The 20000-nt window shown below is 37.5% G+C and overlaps 1 protein-coding gene and 1 long non-coding RNA gene across 5 annotated transcripts in view; one reads left to right on the plus strand and one right to left on the minus strand.

Annotated features, from left to right (window-relative positions):
- Positions 1-7880, minus strand: part of arhgef39 (Rho guanine nucleotide exchange factor (GEF) 39) — a 20550-nt gene extending 12670 nt beyond the window's left edge. The window contains 5 exon segments of the mRNA XM_080420580.1: positions 1392-1405; positions 2516-2610; positions 3768-3803; positions 3805-3947; positions 7834-7880. Of these exon segments, the coding sequence (XP_080276706.1) occupies positions 1392-1405; positions 2516-2610; positions 3768-3803; positions 3805-3927 (268 nt within the window). The 5' untranslated portion in view covers positions 3928-3947; positions 7834-7880.
- Positions 7881-9187: 1307 nt separating this feature from the next.
- On the plus strand, positions 9188-12588 carry LOC308079303. Of its 4 annotated transcripts, none has more exons than XR_013932586.1 (8): positions 9188-9307; positions 9621-9661; positions 10419-10485; positions 10637-10684; positions 11015-11065; positions 11247-11292; positions 11632-11722; positions 11859-12588. It is a non-coding gene; the product is annotated as an uncharacterized lncRNA (long non-coding RNA). The 4 variants fall into 4 exon arrangements; XR_013932588.1 differs by having other exon boundaries at positions 11018-11065; XR_013932587.1 differs by lacking the exon at positions 11247-11292.
- The last annotated feature ends 7412 nt before the right edge of the window (positions 12589-20000 follow it).

Raw genomic sequence — 20000 nt, forward strand, 5'->3', positions numbered from 1 at the left:
GGAACCAGGGTGATTGAAGAAGGCTCGCTCGTTTTTACCACCCACCCAGCAATTCTGTAGAAGCAACACTAGACACTAGAGGGAGCCACAAGCCAGGCTTGTGCACAAGCATATATGGCCGCGACCACACACACACACACAGTCACACACACACACACGCGCGTGCGCGGCGCACGCACACGCACACGCGCACATGCTTTCAATGTACTGTTAAGATACTTTTATTGTGTTTCTGCTGGCTTTTGTTTTAGTTTCTCCCTGACACACACACACACACACACACACACACACACACACACACACACACACACACACACACACACACAGTGATCCATGAAAATAACTATTCTGTCCCTATCGGTTTTACAACTCAAACGGCGCTGAGTCGACAAGTGGAGCATCGGCCCGGTCCAGCGCGGGCACTCGCGCCTGGAGGCGCGAGGGCGCGCTTCTCGGCCTCAAGCTCCACTTGTCGGCGCGCCTCCGTCTGTGGACAAGCGTGTGCGTTGTGAACGTGTGTTCAGCGTTCCCCTAGCGTAGCTTCCTGGTTGCTATGTGGGGGGGAACAACAAAAGACAGGTCCCCGTCGGCACATCAAAGCCCCGCCTCTCCGCGTTCTCCTTCTCCTCCTCGGAGGAGGAGGGACGGTTTTATTTCGCGAGGAGGAGCTCCTCCTCGCCTCACGTAATAAACCCCCGCCTCGCAGTGCCGCGTCCTCCTTCTCCTCCTCCTCCTCGCGAGCCTCGCTAATAAAACCCTATCTCGAAAAGCCCCGCATCGCCCCGAAGCCCCGTGCCTAAAAACAAAGCGCTCTGTCCTTCAATCACCCTGGCTCTCCAAACACCCTGTGACATATACACAGTATATATATATATATATATATATATATATATATATAATATATATATATATATATATATATATAATATATATATATATATATATATATATACACACACATATAAACAAATGTTTGAGAATCACTAGTGATGTGTTTCAAAACCTCCTGTTAAGTGGAGAGGAAGCCATTCTGCTGAAGCCTGCGCACGCACACCTTGTCCATTATGCTCAAGTTGAGTGTATTCTGAGGTGTTAGTGTGTGTAAAACACGATAAGAGGAAAAAACAATGGTTTGCTTTCTGGACATAAGAGCTCTTATGGTCGAGTAGTTTGAATTAAGTTGCCAAGTGGAACCACCACCCCCTAACCCCCCCCCCCCCCCCCCCCCCCCTCCACACACACACCACAACACACACACACACACACACACACACACACACACACACACACACACACACACACACACACACACACACACACACACACACACACACACACACACACACACACACACACACACACACACACACGGAATTAGAAATGGCAATTACCGGTTGGCAAATGACTTTGTGACAAAAACGTATTACATGAAGGAGAACGGACTTTGTGTTGTAAAGTTTAAATAGATGTAAATCCATTCATAATCATGACCTGAAACATAGTCTAATAATAACAATTATTTTCAGATGACCGCAATTAGTTTTCCATGGTCTGAAACCGTGTTTTTTCTTTAGTTTTTTTTTCCACACGGGGAGGGGCTGGAGCAGGTCTGGAATGTATTGATATTTGAACTGTGGTGCCACTATATATGTCTATGAAATTGAATACCAAGGCCCTCATTGGAAACAAGGGACCCGCAAGGACTTTCATGACATTTAAAATACTTTGTCTAACAGGTCCGTTAGACAAAGTATTTTAAATGTAACTGTGTTGTTTTTACATTTTTTTGCCAAATAAAATATTGAATCAATCAATCAAAAAACCACAGTGATTCTGAGAAGGAAAAGGACAGATGGATCACCGTGACAAAAACATGGCTCCCATCCGCTTCCGTTCTATCTCCTTCTCTAAAACCCCTAGAACTCTGAACATTTTTACGCTGGGGGAAAACGACTCATTTTGTATGCACAATCACTCCGCCATTGTTACTCGCGTGAGAGATTGTTATCGTTCCAGGTGTTAGCCAGGACCATCGGGCAAAATGAACGCATGCTTTGTTTCACATGGATTTTCTCGTCTTGGAGTCTACAGCTCAAACAGCGCCGCGCAGCTCAACGGTGAGATTTCTGGCACCGAACGTAATCTGTTATTATAACATTCTGGCACCCAATGTGTTAAGAAATAGCAGGTTTGGAGATCAGCTTGCAGAGCTTGTAGATCGGCTATTTTGTCTATTTTTCTTTTTAAAGTATAAAACGATTAAATGTGTCAGATTGTAGATCTGCTATTTTACACTAGCTAATTGCGCAACACTCTTGTAAAGTAATGTCCTAACATTAATAATGTTATACTTAAAAATAAAAATAAATGTTTTATTAATTTTTTTATGTCATGATAAATAAAAAAACACTCAATGTCAGCTGACATGAAAACATGTGCTCATTGATTCTCTTGACACACACACACGCACACGCACACGCACACGCACACGCACACACACACACAGTGTACTTACTGGTTTATAGAATGAATGGATGAAATGGAGCTGAAGATGGTTTCTCTGACGTCCTGCCTGAGAGTTCCTTTAGCCGAGAGGATCTGGACAAAATACTGTAATATAATGAGTAGAAATACTTTAAATACTTCTGATTGAAATACTGTAATATAATGAGTATATATAATTTAAATACTGAGAGGATCTGGATAAAAATACTGTAATATAATGAGTAGAAATACTTTAAATACTGAGTGAGAGGATCTGGACAAAAATACTGTAATATAATGAGTAGAAATACTTTATATACTGAGAGGATCTGGACATAATACTGTAAAATAATAATATAAATGTACATTAAAGTACACCGCTGCCGGTCATCAAATGATTGGCTGGGGAATGCGACAAAAAACAGTTTCACTGCAATGGGAGTCATGGGTTAGGGTTAGTGTAGCCTGGCAACTTATATAATTATATATGTCAATCTTAGCCAATCATGTGGAATATAAAAAAACTAACAGATCCGTCTTGATCACATGACTATAGAGATCATGTGTACCGATTTAGGTGAAATTTAGATAAATTCTAAAACATTTGTTTTATATAAGTCGGCCTCCTGGTGGCGCTATAAAAGGCAGATGTGAAAAATGCAGGGCAAAGGTTTTTTCCTTGACCTCTAGGGAGTGCACATACAAAGTTGTGCACAGAACGGTGCAGTTATAGGTAAAAACACGAATCGGCCTGTTATAGCGCCACCATGAGGCTGATTTGAAAATTTGCAGGTGCCATTTCTTCCTCTGCCTAGTGGGAATGTGCGTGCAAAATGTCACGGAAATTGCATGCTGTGTTCATGATTTGAGGCATTTTGTTCAAAACGGAGCACTCCTGCAAACTTCGGAAGCCATTTTTAGCCAATCAAGAAGGAATATGAAAAATCTGAAAGATCCGTTTAGTTTAATGACTATAGAGATACTGTGTACCGATTTGTGTGATGTTTGGATACAATCTGTAGGAGTACTGTCAAAATAATTGTTTTGCACTAATCAGCCTCCTGGGGGCGCTATAACAGGCCCACGTGAAAGATTTGGGGCAGAGGATCTGCTCTGCATCCAGGGAGTGTGTGTGCACAGTTTCACTGCTATCAAGCCAACAGTGCCGGAGATTAGCTGTTCACAGACGGACACACAGACGGACAGGGTTTAAAAACATACTCTTGCCATGCCTTACGGCCTGGCGGAGACAATAATAATAAATAATAATAATAATAACGTACCGTGTTGACCAGTTGCAGCTGTTCACAGTATCTCTGTTTCTGATTGGACGAGCTCCCGCGCCGTGCGGCTGCGTTTCCTCTCCCAGCGCTCCCTCTGCTCCTGCAGGCTGTCACAGCGCCCCCCTGTGGAGCCCGAGGGAACTGATGGAGAGAAACTCATGGCTTCACAGCAGGAGAACACTGAGAGAGAGAGAGAGAGAGAGAGAGAGAGAGAGAGAGAGAGGAGAGAGAGAGAGAGAGAGAGAGAGAGAGAGAGAGAGAGAGAGACATAGAGAGAGGAGAGAGAGAGAGAGAGAGAGAGAGAGAGAGAGAGAGAGAGAGAGGACATAGAGAGAGAGAGAGAGAGAGAGAGAGAGAGAGAGAGAGACATAGAGAGAGAGAGAGAGAGAGAGAGAGAGAGGAGACATAGAGAGAGAGACATAGAGAGAGAGAGACAGAGAGAGAGAGAGAGAGAGAGAGAGAGACATAGACATAAAGAGAGAGAGAGAGAGAGAGAGAGAGAGAGAGAGAGAGAGAGAGAGGAGAGAGAGAGAGAGAGAGAGAGAGAGAGAGAGAGAGAGAGAGAGAGATATTAGATCCACAAAACACATTTAAAGAACCCTGGATCAGCCATATCAGATCTACAGAACACATGGATAAGATAAGGCACTGACAGTGCCATTAGAAAGCTTGTGTCGTTTCAGATTTGAACGTTGGCTATTCAAACATATCAGATCTACAAGCTCACAGGTCTCATACATCACAATGATCACCTACTAATGACATAATAACATCAGATCTACAAGCTCACAGGTCCTCATACATAAGGATAATTCCTTTTAACAGGTCGTTCATGGAAAGTCCTTGCGGTCTTGTTTCCAATGAGAACCTGTGAGCAATTGGGGTTAAGAGTCTTGCTCAGGGACAAATTTCATATCATCGGCACATATGCTGGGATAGCCTGGAATCGAACCTGGGGCAACCAGGGCCAGCTGGTTCCCTAGGCGGGCTCACTAACCACTCAGCTATGGCCGCCCCTATCACAATGATCACCTACTAATGACATAATAACATCAGATCTACAAGCTCACAGGTCTCATACTAATTACATGACATAATAACATCAGATCTACTTCAGTTTCAGCTCAACCCAGCTGATGGCTATTTGTCAAACATTACATAAGAAAACAAACGCTGTGAACATAGCAGATCTACAAGCTCACAACGCCTCGCTCTGTCAAGGTGGGGGGGTCCCCAGTTCAAATATGATTATTTTTTTTTTGGGGGGGGGGTCTCCAGTTCTAATATGATTATTTTGGGGGGGTCCCCAGTTCAAATATAATTATTTTAATGTATTTATTTTTTCAATTAGTATCAACATCATCTTCAGTTTAAAATGAGATGAAACTAAAATAAACAGTTATAATTAAAGCTTAAAGAACAGTTTTAGTCACTTAAACCTTTTAGTCACCATAAAGCTCTTTGTTTCAGAGAACTATGGACACTAATAACACATATTATATACACATATATATGTATAATATATTTATAACACATATTATATACACATATATATGTATAATATATTTATAACACATATTATATACACATATATATGTATAATATATTTATAACACATATTACATACACATATATATGTATATAATATATTTATAACACATATTATATACACATATATATATGTATATAATATATTTATAACACATATTATATACACATATATATGTATATAATATATTTATAACACATATTACATACACATATATATGTATATAATATATTTATAACACATATTACATACACATATATATGTATATAATATATTTATAACACATATTACATACACATATATATGTATATAATATATTTATAACACATATTACATACACATATATATATATGTATATAATATATTTATAACACATATTACATACACATATATATGTATATAATATATTTATAACACATATTACATACACATATATATGTATATAATATATTTATAACACATATTATATGTATATAATATATTTATAACACATATTACATACACATATATATGTATATAATATATTTATAACACATATTATATACACATATATATGTATATAATATATTTATAACACATATTATATACACATATATATGTATATAATATATTTATAACACATAATATATACACATATATATGTATATAATATATTTATAACACATATTACATACACATATACATGTATATAATATATTTATAACACATATATATGTATATAATATATTTATAACACATATTATATACACATATATATGTATATAATATATTTATAACACATATTATATACACATATATATGTATATAATATATTTATAACACATATTATATACACATATATATGTATATAATATATTTATAACACATATATATGTATATAATATATTTATAACACATATTATATACACATATATATGTATATAATATATTTATAACACATAGATATGTATATAATATATTTATAACACATATATATGTATATAATATATTTATAACACATATATATGTATATAATATATTTATAACACATATTACATACACATATATATGTATATAATATATTTATAACACATATTATATACATATATATATGTATATAATATATTTATAACACATATTATATACACATATATATGTATATAATATATTTATAACACATATTATATACACATATATATTTATATAATATATTTATAACACATATTATATACACATATATATGTATATAATATATTTATAACACATATTATATACAGATATATATGTATATAATATATTTATAACACATATTATATACACATATATATGTATATAATATATTTATAACACATATTATATACAGATATATATGTATATAATATATTTATAACACATATTATATACACATATATATGTATATAATATATTTATAACACATATTATATACATATATATGTATATAATATATTTATAACACATATATATGTATATAATATATTTATAACACATATATATGTATATAATATATTTATAACACATATTATATACATTCTGCAGAAATATAAATGACACTAAAATCATAGCTGTAGATGTAGAATACACCGACGTATTTATGATTCTGACGTTTTCAATCTAGGAGAGTTGTAGGGTTGACCCTCATGGACACAGAGGGACTTTCATCTCCTTGCCCGTAGATCTCCAAACATGTACAAATGCAACAAAATAAAGGTGCTTACCCCCACGCCCCAAATGTTAACTCTTTCTACGGGGTAGTAGTTTAATGTAATAATTCATATCTTTCAATAAAGAAGTGTTTTAATCCCGTCTGTGGCCGAACGCCATTGTTTCACCCTCGTTTACTTCCTGTTTACATTTAGTGTAATTCCGGGTTTCACCAGATGCGCCCCGTCACTACCGCCCATTGGGAACTTCTGACAGAATCGGCCACAGACGGCATTAAAACACTTCTTTATTGAAGGATATGAATTATTACATTAAACTACTACCCCGTAGAAAGAGTTAACATTTGGGGTATGGGGGTAAGCACCTTTATTTTGTTGCATTTGTACATGTTTGTAGATCTACGGGCTAGGAGATGAAAGTCCCTGTGTGTCCATGGAGGGTGAACCTACAACTCTCTTAGATTGAAAACGTCAGAATCATAAATACGAGAGTTGTATTCTACAGATACTAAAATCAGTCAAATTATTTTGACAGATTTTTTGTCATTTGGACTTTTACCACCAAGTTATTACACACAGTATCCAGTCTTTATTATTATTAATAATAATAATAATAATAATAGTAATAGTAATAAATACCAGTTTGTAATCCAGTCTTCAGTCGTTTGAAATACAAACCTTGTTTTCTGACCGTGTTTAAAAGTACTCTGGGATTACTAGATACTTGTATTACTTTACTCCACCTCTGTGGGCAACACAGCGCGTGCATGTTGACATAAAGATGTTTATTTGAACCATATATCATGTAATATACATAAATATATATATATAATATATAATAATAAATAAAACCAACCTGTTTGTTTTCCTTCTTCTTGGCGCTTCTTCTCCTCCACTTCCTGACTTCCGGGTTGTGGGCGGCTACACGCAACGCGATTGGCTCGTGGCCACGTGACGTCAGTGACGACCGGCCAATCACAGCATGGCCCGCACTCCGGGATATGGGATCTGTGTGTAGTGGGAGGAGTTAGTAAAAGACTGCTCTGCATTATGACTCCTGAACTCCTCCCACTACACACAGATCCCATATCCCGGAGGGACGCGCTATGCTGTGATTGGCCGGTCGTTTGAAGTCTTCTGGTCAGTTTGAATGAATCGTTTCTTCTTGAGGAACGTGACACCAAATGTGTGAGTCTATCGCCCTCTGCTGGACAACATTGGACATAAAAAATAATAAACATCCACTTTTGCCGTTTGAGAAACAATGAATTAAAATTAAATGATTGTTTCTGAACTAAGTAGAATATTTATCCTTATAGGATATTTATCCTTATAGGATATTTATCCTTATAGGATATCTATCCTAACAGTCCCCAGTGAGCCATAGTCGGTTTTTAGACGTTCGGTTTTTTTGTAGACCTAAATTAGATGGTCTAGATTCGGTCTATATCTAGACCAAATCTAGCCGATTGAATTTAAACAATTATTCCATAAATATTGATTAAAAAAAACAACTGTAAGTTGCATAACTGATCTCCAAATATTGGACCAAAATAAATTGAATAGCCATTGATCAGTATACAGTATAGTTTAGATTTAGCCTTGATCTAGACGTTTATATCAAAACTATGTATCAACGTTCAAATGTAGACCATTTCTAAACTTTTATTTTTTATTCATGTTGTTTGAAAATCTTTATTTTAGGGTGCTAACATTAGGTTCAGAAATTATCATATCTCACTATTGTCACTATTGATCAATATACAGTATAGTTTAGATTTAGCCTTGATCTAGACGTTTAAATCAAAACTATATATCAACGTTTAGATTTAGACCATATTTAAATCATTAAATTAATTTTATTTTTTAGTCATGTTTTTTGAAAACGTACATATTAGGATGCTAATATGTTTAGAAATACTATTACAGCGAAATAATGCAGTTTGCATAATGGTGATAATATGCAAATATATTTTTTAAATATGTATAAAAATAACAAATAAAGGCAGTTTGCACTAATGGTGATAGGCTAATATAAAATACAGAAGAACGAGTGAAAGCCAAGCAGTAAACTGCTAACCTCGCATCACTAGACTTTCTACAGTAAACCGCAGATTGGGTTTGGAGGTCGTTTTGCTTGTTTCTTTCACGAGACTTGGCAACATTGGTTTTGCTTAGCGGTCTCACAAGACGTGGCAACCCCTGGAGAGGTTTTGTAACAACACGGAAGTCAGCAACGCGTTGTAAAGGCAAGCGGAAAACTGAACAGAAGAGACTAGAAAGAACAGAATTGCAAAAAACATTAATTCTGAACTCAGTACACTGCATAGGTGAGTGCTAAAGGATACATTATTTGAAGGAGATGTTTATTTGTGTTGACATAGTTAGTTGGTCATGTACAGTACTAGTTAGCATTAGCCAACTATACCAGCTAGCTTCTGCCCAAACACAATTCAATGTTTTTTACTGGTGGACCGTAACGAAGTACAATCACTTGAGTTTAAATACAATTTTTAATACTTTAACAATAAAATAATCGTTTATATGTGTAATGTTTAATCTGGAGTTAAGACTTTACAGAACCTTGTGGAATGTTTGATTAATGTATTATTTTTCTTTATTTTTTTGAACGACCTGTACCAGTCAAACCGACAAAGAACAACAATAATAATGAAACACCACAGGTAAAAAAAAATCCGTGAGTTTTACATGTAACTGGCCTTAAAAACAATGTATCTAGCTATTTCTCACCACTAGTAAGAAAACATTATTAACCTTTCCTTGAGTTGGGCCATGTGTTGAATATATTGTTTAAATCAATCAGTAGCCTATTTACATTTATTTACAGCTCTCAACCTAGGTGATGTCTAGAAGTGGCAAACTGCTGACTTTTGTCACATTTTATCTATCTATCTATCTGGCTATTCCACGACAATGACTGCAACTCCTTGCAACTATTTGTGGAGCAGTTACTCTGCTCTCTTCCTTATGATACTAAGGTCTAGATAATATGGGTGTTAAAGTGCTGAGAATATAGCATCTCCTATCTGTCATATTATTAATAGATGTTTGGATGTTGGTCTATGTCCAAAGATGTGGAAGGAGGCTAAGGTTATTCCTATAGATCTAGGCTATACCTAGACCTATAAGTATTTTACCTGTTTTGAGCAAAATCATGGACAAGTTGGTGCATTCACAAATTCAAGCTTGTTTTGTTTCAAACAAGCTTGCAACATATTCTCAACATGCCTATAGAGCTGGTCACTCTACTTCTACTGCTTTGATACAGGTGACTGATGACTGGCTTAAAGCTATAGATAACCCCATGCTGGTGGGAGCTGTGCTGTTAGATTTGTTTGTTATTTTGTCCTTTTTATTTTGGGAGTATTGTCATATTCGTTCATTACAATAATATACATCTGGCCTAATTATCCTCCCCAGGTGAATCACTGCCCAGTGCCCATAGCTAAGACCGTTTTGACAGCCCCTCTACACACCTCAACACCAGGTAAATTTAAATGCCATGTTAATTGATTTAAGCCCAATGTTAAATATATATAATTATATATTGTAGATGGAAATTACAGCCTGTATCAGTATTAATGTCAAAACAAAACCTTAAGAGTTTTCTAATTCCTTCATTTCGTTTTCTGCTGTAGATCTTGACAAAACTCCGGTCAGCCGTAAAAGAGGAAGAACTGCACAAGGTGACTGCACATGAATGATTAACATTTTAAATACATTTTGACAGTTTTTGTTTGTTTGTTTACCCGCCTGTATTATCGTTGGGACTGCTACTACTATGCTTTAGGTCCTCTAGAAAAAATGAGTGTAACAAAACGTTTAGCCGGAAGATTAGAATAAAAATGTATTAAAATATATTATGTATTTCAACAACAGTACATCTACTGTGGGGGCCTTACTCCTGAACAGAACAAACTAGGACTCCACAATGAAAATGTGGATAAAGCACAGCATATATCATACATGACTTGATGGTGTAAGAAGGTGTAATTTCAATGTGTTTTCACACCCAGCAGAACATTGAAGCTACACACCGGTCCAAATCAGATCCAGAAATACACAAGGTAACTTTCAATTGACTGTAGCAGTGAGCAAAATGGGTTTCAATGGGGGTTTTCTCTCCCCCAACAGTGAAGCCGTAATCTGGGCCAAGAAAATGTCTGGACTCTACTCCACCTTTCAATTGACTATAACAGTAATCCTCAATGGTGATGTTGCAAGTATGACATGTAGCCTAATTACCAGGAAATCTTATCAGAACTCCCAGGAGAAAGTCACAGGATTCCAAAAGGTACATTTTGATAAAGTTTGGAAGTCATCTTACTCTGGCAAAAGTTTAATTGGGGAGAGATAATGATGTTGAACTTGAAAACAAGTAATGTTGTTTATTAAGATCTGCACCAGCCAAAGTATAGCCTCACATTCTAATTCACAGGCAGACTGTCACATGGTTTGTTTATTTCAGTTTCCCATGTCGGAGAAAAGTAAGAATGGAAGTATTATTTATCACTTTCCACTGTGTTAGTGTATTATTTCTGTTTCATATCAACATAATTGTCTTCATTGCAGGTTGGCAGAGTGTGCCGTTTTTCTTTTTGCAATTTAGCTTCACGTTTTCTTTTTGTTTCAGACTTTTCACCAATGGCCTGATGAGTCCTTTCTACTTGCATGGACAGCAGGAGAGAGCTTTCAAAAGCACTGCCTTCTATCTGTCATCAATGGTAAAAATAACTTTGTCAGTGCTAGTTATTTGTTGATTGCTTATTCACGTTGTACACGTGTGACTGACATATACTAGATAACCTCTGTAATGTCTACTGTCAGTCTGAGAGTTATTTGTCATTGTTTTGACTGCAGAAGACATTCAGAAGACATTCAGAGAGACAATGGAGAACCTGGTCAGCGCTGCCATCTCTGACCACTTCAAGCAGGCGCCTGGTAGAAGTGGTGGAGAGGGATACAAGAAGAAGAGGGCCACGCCTTGAAGCAAATCCAATGTTATTATTTGGTCAAAACATTTTGTTAAAACTTGTCTTTTCTTGTTGTTTAACGCAAAGACAGGGAACGCATCCGTGTCACTTAAGATTTCTTTGGCTATTCAAAAAATAGCTGATTTACAAGCTCATAGCGCGGAACTCGGTGCCGCGCTAAGAGCTTGTAGATCTTCTATTTTTTGAAGATTAAAAAAAAATGTGTAAATCTTTGAATAAATATATATATGCATTTATAACTCAAGTCTAGGCAAAGCAAAGATTTGACGTAAAACATACATTCAAAGATTTGCAAAAATGTTCAAGATTGTTAAAACAAAAATATAGCAGATCGACTAGCGCCGAGTGCCGTGCTATGAGCTTGTAGATCTGCTATTTTTGAATAGCTCAAGTATAAGATGTGTTAAAGCAGAGGTCTTCAACAGAGGGTCCGGGACCCCTAGGGGGTCCTCAGAGTTACTACAGGGGGTCCGCCAAATCTTTGTGTGATATGATATTTTTTACATTAACCACTTGAACCCTAGCATCCTTTTTCTGAGGAGAGCTTTAGCCAAAAATAGCAGATCTACAAGCTCACAACCTTGCGCTGCGAGGCGTTGTGAGCTTGTAGATCTGCTATTTTTGGCAAAGAGGTTTGGTGTAGAGGGGGAAAAAAAGATGAATCTACAACACAATGTTATAGATATGGGGGTCCCTGCTTCATCTCTAGTCGGGTCCTTGGCCTGAAAACGTTGAAGACCCCTGTGTTAAAGTGTTTAAAATCTAACATGACAGGTCTTAATGGCTTAAAGCATTAAGAGGCGCAGAAATTAAAGAACGATTGTACAAGCTTTGGTATGTTTTTTTGTTGAAATATGTATTGTGATTGAAATTACAGTTGAAGGATAGTTATGTTCAGAGTAGATTAATGTTAACATTAAGAAACATGATTTTATCCAGTGGTACAATAAAGAGTAGCATGACATTAGTGTCACACTGCAACCTATTTAAAAGATCCAGAAAGATAACAACATAATGTTAACAAATGAACAGAACATCATGGGACTACACCACTACCAAGGTAAGCAAAACAGGTAAAATTTGGTCCATCAGGTAGTTTTTGTAGAGAACCTGGATCTGCATTAAAATTGAGGCATTTAAATGCATTAATAATATTTCGTGTGAATAATTTGATAGATCTTAAAGGTGTATATTGCCTACAAGTTGTTTAGATGTTATTTAAACATATGATTTAATTATAAGTATATTAATATCCTTATTAAATAGACGTTTACATGACGTCTAAACAACGTTCATAGTCTATAATAGGGTTTAACCCACTGAGCGTCTATTAGACGTCTAAATAACGTCTAGGCTAAATCTGGTTTATGAGTGGTCTAAAAATGAAAGTTTTTTCGACGTCTAGGCTAAGCCTAGACGTTCTTTCAACGTCATTTGAACGGTTATATATTTATATCTAGCCGTCCAAACGACGTTGAAATAACGTCTAGGCTAGGTTTAGACGTTGAAAAAACTTTCAATTCTAGACCACTCATAAACCGGATTTAGCCTAGACGGCTAGGTGACGTTTAGACGTCATTTAAACGTCTAATAGCCCGAAAAATGCTCAGTGGGTCAGTGATGAGCTGTGGATTTTTTAACTAGGGGGGCTATATTTTCTGACGTCACGTGCACGCGCACGTGCACGCATGTGCACATAGCCAATCAGCTCAGTGCTAGTTGAAATACTGTATTCATGTGATTTTTTTATGTAATTATATGATATCTTATTATTTAGTTGCATTGTTAATTTGTTGTTTTTATTTTTGTTTCAATTAATTAATTATTTTATTTTCCTTTTAGTTTTATATAAAAGCCCTTTACTCACCCACACATAAGTACTTAAAATAATCAGACAACTTGTCTTTGTCTTGTCTCAGAGAACTGGGTCCTCTTCTAAGCGATCCCCTTCACACTCTGCAGTGCAGAGACTGTTGTCTCTCATTGTGAGAGGAATGTAACACATTCAATTCAAGTCCATGGCTTTTCTCGAGTAGCCTAATGTTATGCAAAGCAGCCAGGTAGACGCTATTGAGAACGGCTCGCCGCTGACGGCGCGAACCTTGAGAGGCTATTGTTTAAACTTTAAGGTGTTAAGACCGCAGCTGACGGTGCGTGCTCGCGCGTGCATGTGGAGCTCCCAGCCCCCCAGCCAGCGCCAGAACTAAGGGGTCGCCGACCCCCCATAGCACCCCCTACAGCTCATCCCTGCTAACAGTAGAATATTTATCCTTATAGGATATTTATCCTTATAGAATATTTATCCTTATAGGATATTTATCCTTATAGGATATTTATCCTAACAGTAGAATATTTATCCTTATAGGATATCTATCCTAACAGTAGAATATGTATCCTTACAGTTGGATATTTATCCTACAGGTTATTTATCCATCCTAAAGTTCCTACAGTAAACTATCCATCATAACAGTAGGTTATTTATCCTAACAGCAGGCTATCACAATCAATAAATGCTCATTCAACACCAATAAGTAACTAACTAACTAACTAACTGACTGTAAAAACACAACATTGATGTAAATCCATTGAACTAATAGTGTTATAAATGTTACAATGTGTTATATATGTTATATATGTTATATAATGTGTTATATATGTGTTATGTAATGTTATAATAATGTTGTAAATGTTATAATGTCTTCATGTTTACAACACTTCTGACTCTGTTCATCTAGTTTTATTCAAAGGCCCTTGTTGCCCTCATGTGGACAAAATGAGTAAATACACGTGGATGTCGTCAATAAATCACTCTAATCATCAAAATATTAAACACGTGATGACTGATGACACAACATGGCGCTGGTTTCTACGTGAAGCTGTTAAAATCTACAAGCTCACAATGAGACGCATTGTGAGCTTGTAGATCGGCTATTTTTGGCACAAGACACCGTCGTAGTATTTATAATTGTAAGCGTTCAAACGGTTGTATTTTGAAAAAAAGAGCGGAAGAGCTCGCGTTGCGTTCTATGCGAGGCTTGTGACGTCAGGGGTTTTATTTTGAAAAGAAAACGGAAGCATTCACGTGGCGTTCTACGTGAAGCATGACAGTTAGGTGTGTGGGAAATGTAGTCCTTTCTAGTGTAGTCCAGCGCAGCGTTACGTTCGACGTTTGACATGTCACGTGTTTGATGACGTAATGTGTGACGTATGTCTGTTTATGTAGCTAGCGGCTAGCTAGCAGCTAACTGCTTTATGCAGCAACAAACTAACAAACCAATGAGTGGAGGAGGAATTAACAATACAAATCATCATCTTATTATGATGATGCTCTTTATAAAATGATTAAATGGACTAAATATCCATAAATAGTGTTTGTTGAGTCACTCACTGCGTCATAGTTATAAATAATATACCTAGAGGAGACGAGAGTAGAGTTTGTCCACTAGAGGGCGACACATTCCATAGAATAGAACTAGAGGATCCTGACCTCTGGTTTTATTCTATTCTATTGTTTCAGGAAGACAACATGACGTCATGATGACGAAATGTTGTTGCATAAAATGTAAACTATTAAATTGTAATAGTGTTGCATCTTCCAAACCATGTATGTTTTTCTACCAACAGCATTGATGGACATTTAAGTTAAAGCTGTTATAAGATAATTGCGGGATTGTTTATTTTATACCCAACTGTTAAAAGTGTAGATTACATCAGTGACAGTCATATTAGACAAACCATACACAAAGAAATAATGGAAACTTTAAAAGTTATTTTAAAAACACTGATTTTGTGTATCATTGGTGATTGTTTAGAATGAACAGTCAACCTGTGAATTTAAGCTCAATGTCATGCTGTGTGAGACAGTCTTTGTCTATATAATAGATGCATTTTATTATATTTTATTTTATGCAGCTATTACTGTAATTGTTTTGATTGGCAATTCATTAATTGTGTGTATTTAATGTTCTAAACACTGGTTTAAAACATAGATTCAGATTACAGCCCATTCAGTGCACCTGTAGAAATAACTTTTAAAGACCAATTTGACCTATGAATTATTTTTAATTATTTAATTCCAGAAGGTTATAGTTTATAGATTATAGCTCAGCCAGTGTAATTTGCCTGGTGAAATATCTTTAAGAGGCCAAACAGACAGACAGACAGACAGACAGAAAGACAGACAGACAGACAGACAGACAGACAGACAGACAGACAGACAGATAGACAGACAGACAGACAGACAGACAGACAGACAGACAGACAGACAGACAGACAGACAGACAGACTCAAAAGATTAATTTGATGTCTCTCCGGGACCCAAACTATAGTGAGAATAGTAGATCTACAAGCTCCAACCTACACGTTTGTATAGATCTGCTATTGGGAGCTTGTAGATGCTAAGTTCCACTTTTCTTTTAAAGTATTTTTCCCATAATTCATGGGATTTCTTAGATTTCTTTAGGAAATTAGTTTTCAAAAAAAATTGTGAATTTGTTGTTTTCTTTTGGAATTTGTTTAAACAATAATAATGATTGAGAACAAAATAAATAAATGGATATTTACTGACCAATCACAATGGGTTGGCGACCCAATAATGGGTCCTGACCCGGTTATTGAAACAGTGTAGGAACCTCCACACAGGCCCTGGTCTTCTGCCAGGCGTTGTGAGCTTGTAGATCGGCTATTTTCAAAATGTTTGCCTCTTTCTTGCGTAATATTTGACAATTTGGCCAATTTGGTATAAAAAAGGTTCTTAAAAGTCATTCAATTGTAACTTTATAAATGAGCAGATACCCTGTATACACTGTATATATATATATATATATATATATATATATATATATATATATATATATATATATATATATATATATATACACATTTTTTTTTGGGGGGGGGGGTGATATATGATTTTTTGTGCAGGGGGTTGAGAAGCTCTGCTCTAGAAGGAGTGTGAATGCAGGTAGTTGTAAGACGCTCCCTTAGAGAAGGTATAAATACTCCCACTTTTTGGGGCCCCTCCCCCTAAACTCACCTGGCACACACACACACACACACACACACACACACACACACACACACAGGCTCTGTTCTATTAGGTAAAGCGGTGAAATAAACAAGGTATAATGCTAACTTTACAGCACATGGAAGAACAGTCACTATTATGACTATCTGTAGGATCATAATAAACCAAGAACCTCTCATCAGTCTGACGTGTGTTTACTCTCCAGGTGAGTTAGCTAGCAGCTAGCTGCTTTAGCTTCAGCTATATGTACCATGTAACATAGAGCTTCCTAAGCCAATCATCTGATGGCAAGCGGACCGGTAGGAGACACAAAGGAGACTCTTTGTGTCTTCTACCGGAACCACTGCCGGTCATCAAATTATTGGCTTAGGAATGAGACAAAAACAATGAAGTCTAAATGAGGAAAACGTTCATTTACATTTGGAGGAGCAGTAAACCCCTGACTATAAAGAGCACCAGCAGCCTTCTCCTTTTTAAGATAAGGGTCAAAGCATGGCTCTTAGAACATGTAGCAGAATAGCAGGGTCACTTATGTTAGCAATGTGATTATATGTATTTATGTATCAATGTATGTATCAATGTGTTTATGTGTATTTATGCTATTTATACTTCTTATACTTTATGGTTATTGTTAAGATTCTAGCACATCTTGAATCTATTGTAGGGCAAAAGTGGCTAATAGTGCACTGGACAAGATCAATTAGGTTATAATTGGAAATAATAATCTGAACAAGATTCTCTACAAGCTGTTATGCATTATATTGTGTGTGTAATCAAGGCCCAAACCTATTTAAAAATATATATTCCTCATTAAAAAACAAAAGTAATTGCAGTTATTGAGTTGAAGATACAGAGAGAAAATTAACACATTTTCCACAGTAAAATATTTATTAGATGTCAGGACAAAAACTGCACAAAAAAAGAGAACAATACAATTATATTACATCATTCAAGTTCTGACCTTTAATTTTACAAAAGTAAGCAGTATGTGCCCTACTGCAGCTAATCATCATCATCATCATCGTCGTCACTAAAAAGGTCATCCAAGTCTACCTCCCCAATCTTCATCTCTTCATCCTCCTCTTCATACTGATACTCTCCATCCTCCTCATCCACATTGTTGGAGGAACCTGCTTTCCCAAGAGCTTCTTGCTCTTCCTCTGCTTTTTGGGCCAGAACCTCCACAAGAGAAGGAGGGAGGATGGGTCCAATTGTCCAGACAGGCTCTAACACCCCCTCATCCATCGTCTTCTCCCAGCCCACTCGGATACAGCAGAGAAAGAAAGAGAACTACTACTGGAGTGCAGGAAGGTCGCGTCGGCCTCAAGCTCAATGCCAAGAAAACAAAGGTACTGACAGTACGGACCAAACCATTGCCACTGCGGACGGGACGGTGCTCGAGGCAGTCGAGGACTTCAAGCCTGGACTGCTTCAACGGAACTGGACCTGGAGGTCCGTAGGGCACTTGCCTGGAATGCAGACATGGGAGGTGGCTGTTTGTAGCTACAGTGGAGCCAGTACTGCTGTATGGGGCTGAGACATGAACCCTCACAGTGGAGTCAGGACTGCTGTATGGGGCTGAGACATGAACCCCTCACAGTGGAGTCGGGACTGCTGTATGGGGCTGATACATGGACCCTCACAGTGGAGTCAGTACTGCTATGGGGATGAGACATGGACCCTCACAGTGGAGTCAGTACTGCTGTATGGAGCTGAGACATGGACCCTCACAGCACAACAGGAAAGGGCCCTGGATGGATTCTACACAAGAATGCTACGAGTGGTACTAGGTGTCACATGAACGGACCACATCAGAAATGTGGTCCTCTATGGGGACCTACCACGGATCACAGACAAAGTCAGAGAGAGAAGGATGAGGCTGGTAGGGCACAGCGTCAGGCACCCAGAACAAGAGGCAAGCAAGCTGACACCATGGGAGCCAACCCAGGGCAAAGCCAGGAAAGTCAAGAAGCACCACCTACGTAGATGCACTGCGGCACGACAGCTTAGCTAACAACATTGTTAGAACTCAAGACCCTGATGTTAGATAGGAGAGTGTGGAGGGCAGCGATCCAGGAGTCCCGGGTTGATGTTGGCCAAACCACACTCTCGCATCGCACACTCATCATAGGGGTTGGGCCTCTCAAAGATTGATTGGTCTGCTCTCTTGTAGCAAGCCACTCTGAAGGTGGCATGCTGTACATGTGGGATCAGACAAACCTTGGGGGGAGGCAGGAGTTCCAGGTCTACTTGATCAGCACCCACCATTTTCTTCAGAAATTTTGTCCGCACAGCATTGACTGACTTTATACGAGCATGGTCATACATAATGCATGTGAAGGACTCCATCTCTTGTGAAGCTGGTATCTTTGGGGGAGTTGGGACCAGCTCTCTTGAAAGCCAGCTCTGGGCCTTAAAGGGACACTTCACCCCAAAAAAACATTGTTTCAATGGATTAGTCACCCCATGGAGACTTGAATTCATGGATATTTTTGTATAGTTTTTTGTCTCATTCCTAAGACAATAATTTGATGACCGGCAGCGGTTCCGGTAGGAGACACAACGAGTCTCCGTTGTGTCTCCTACCGGAACCGCTGCCTACCGGTCCGCTGGTCATCAAATTATTGTCTTAGGAATGAGACAAAAACAAAAAAATATCCATGAATTCAAGTCTCCATGGGGTGACTAATCCATTGAAACAAAGTTTTTTTGGGGGTGAAGTGTCCCTTTAAGGCTTCTCATCTTGGATGATCTCTCATAGAGAGGAAGTGTCCTCTCACTGGTACTGATGGCCCTCCTTCACCTCTTGAATCATGATACTCCCAGACAGTCCCAGCACTGTTTACAGCATTTGAGCCATGAACATTGGTTGTGATTCTGTGTCAGTAGGAAACAGCCCTGAACATTTTCAGCTTTTTGGGGTAGGGGGGGGGGGGCAGTTTCTGTCCTATAATAAGAGTCAAAATGTGCTAGAATCTTAAT

This window comes from Gymnoscopelus braueri (genome assembly GCF_963280865.1).
Source record: "Gymnoscopelus braueri genome assembly, chromosome: 23".
Lineage (NCBI taxonomy): Eukaryota > Metazoa > Chordata > Actinopteri > Myctophiformes > Myctophidae > Gymnoscopelus > Gymnoscopelus braueri.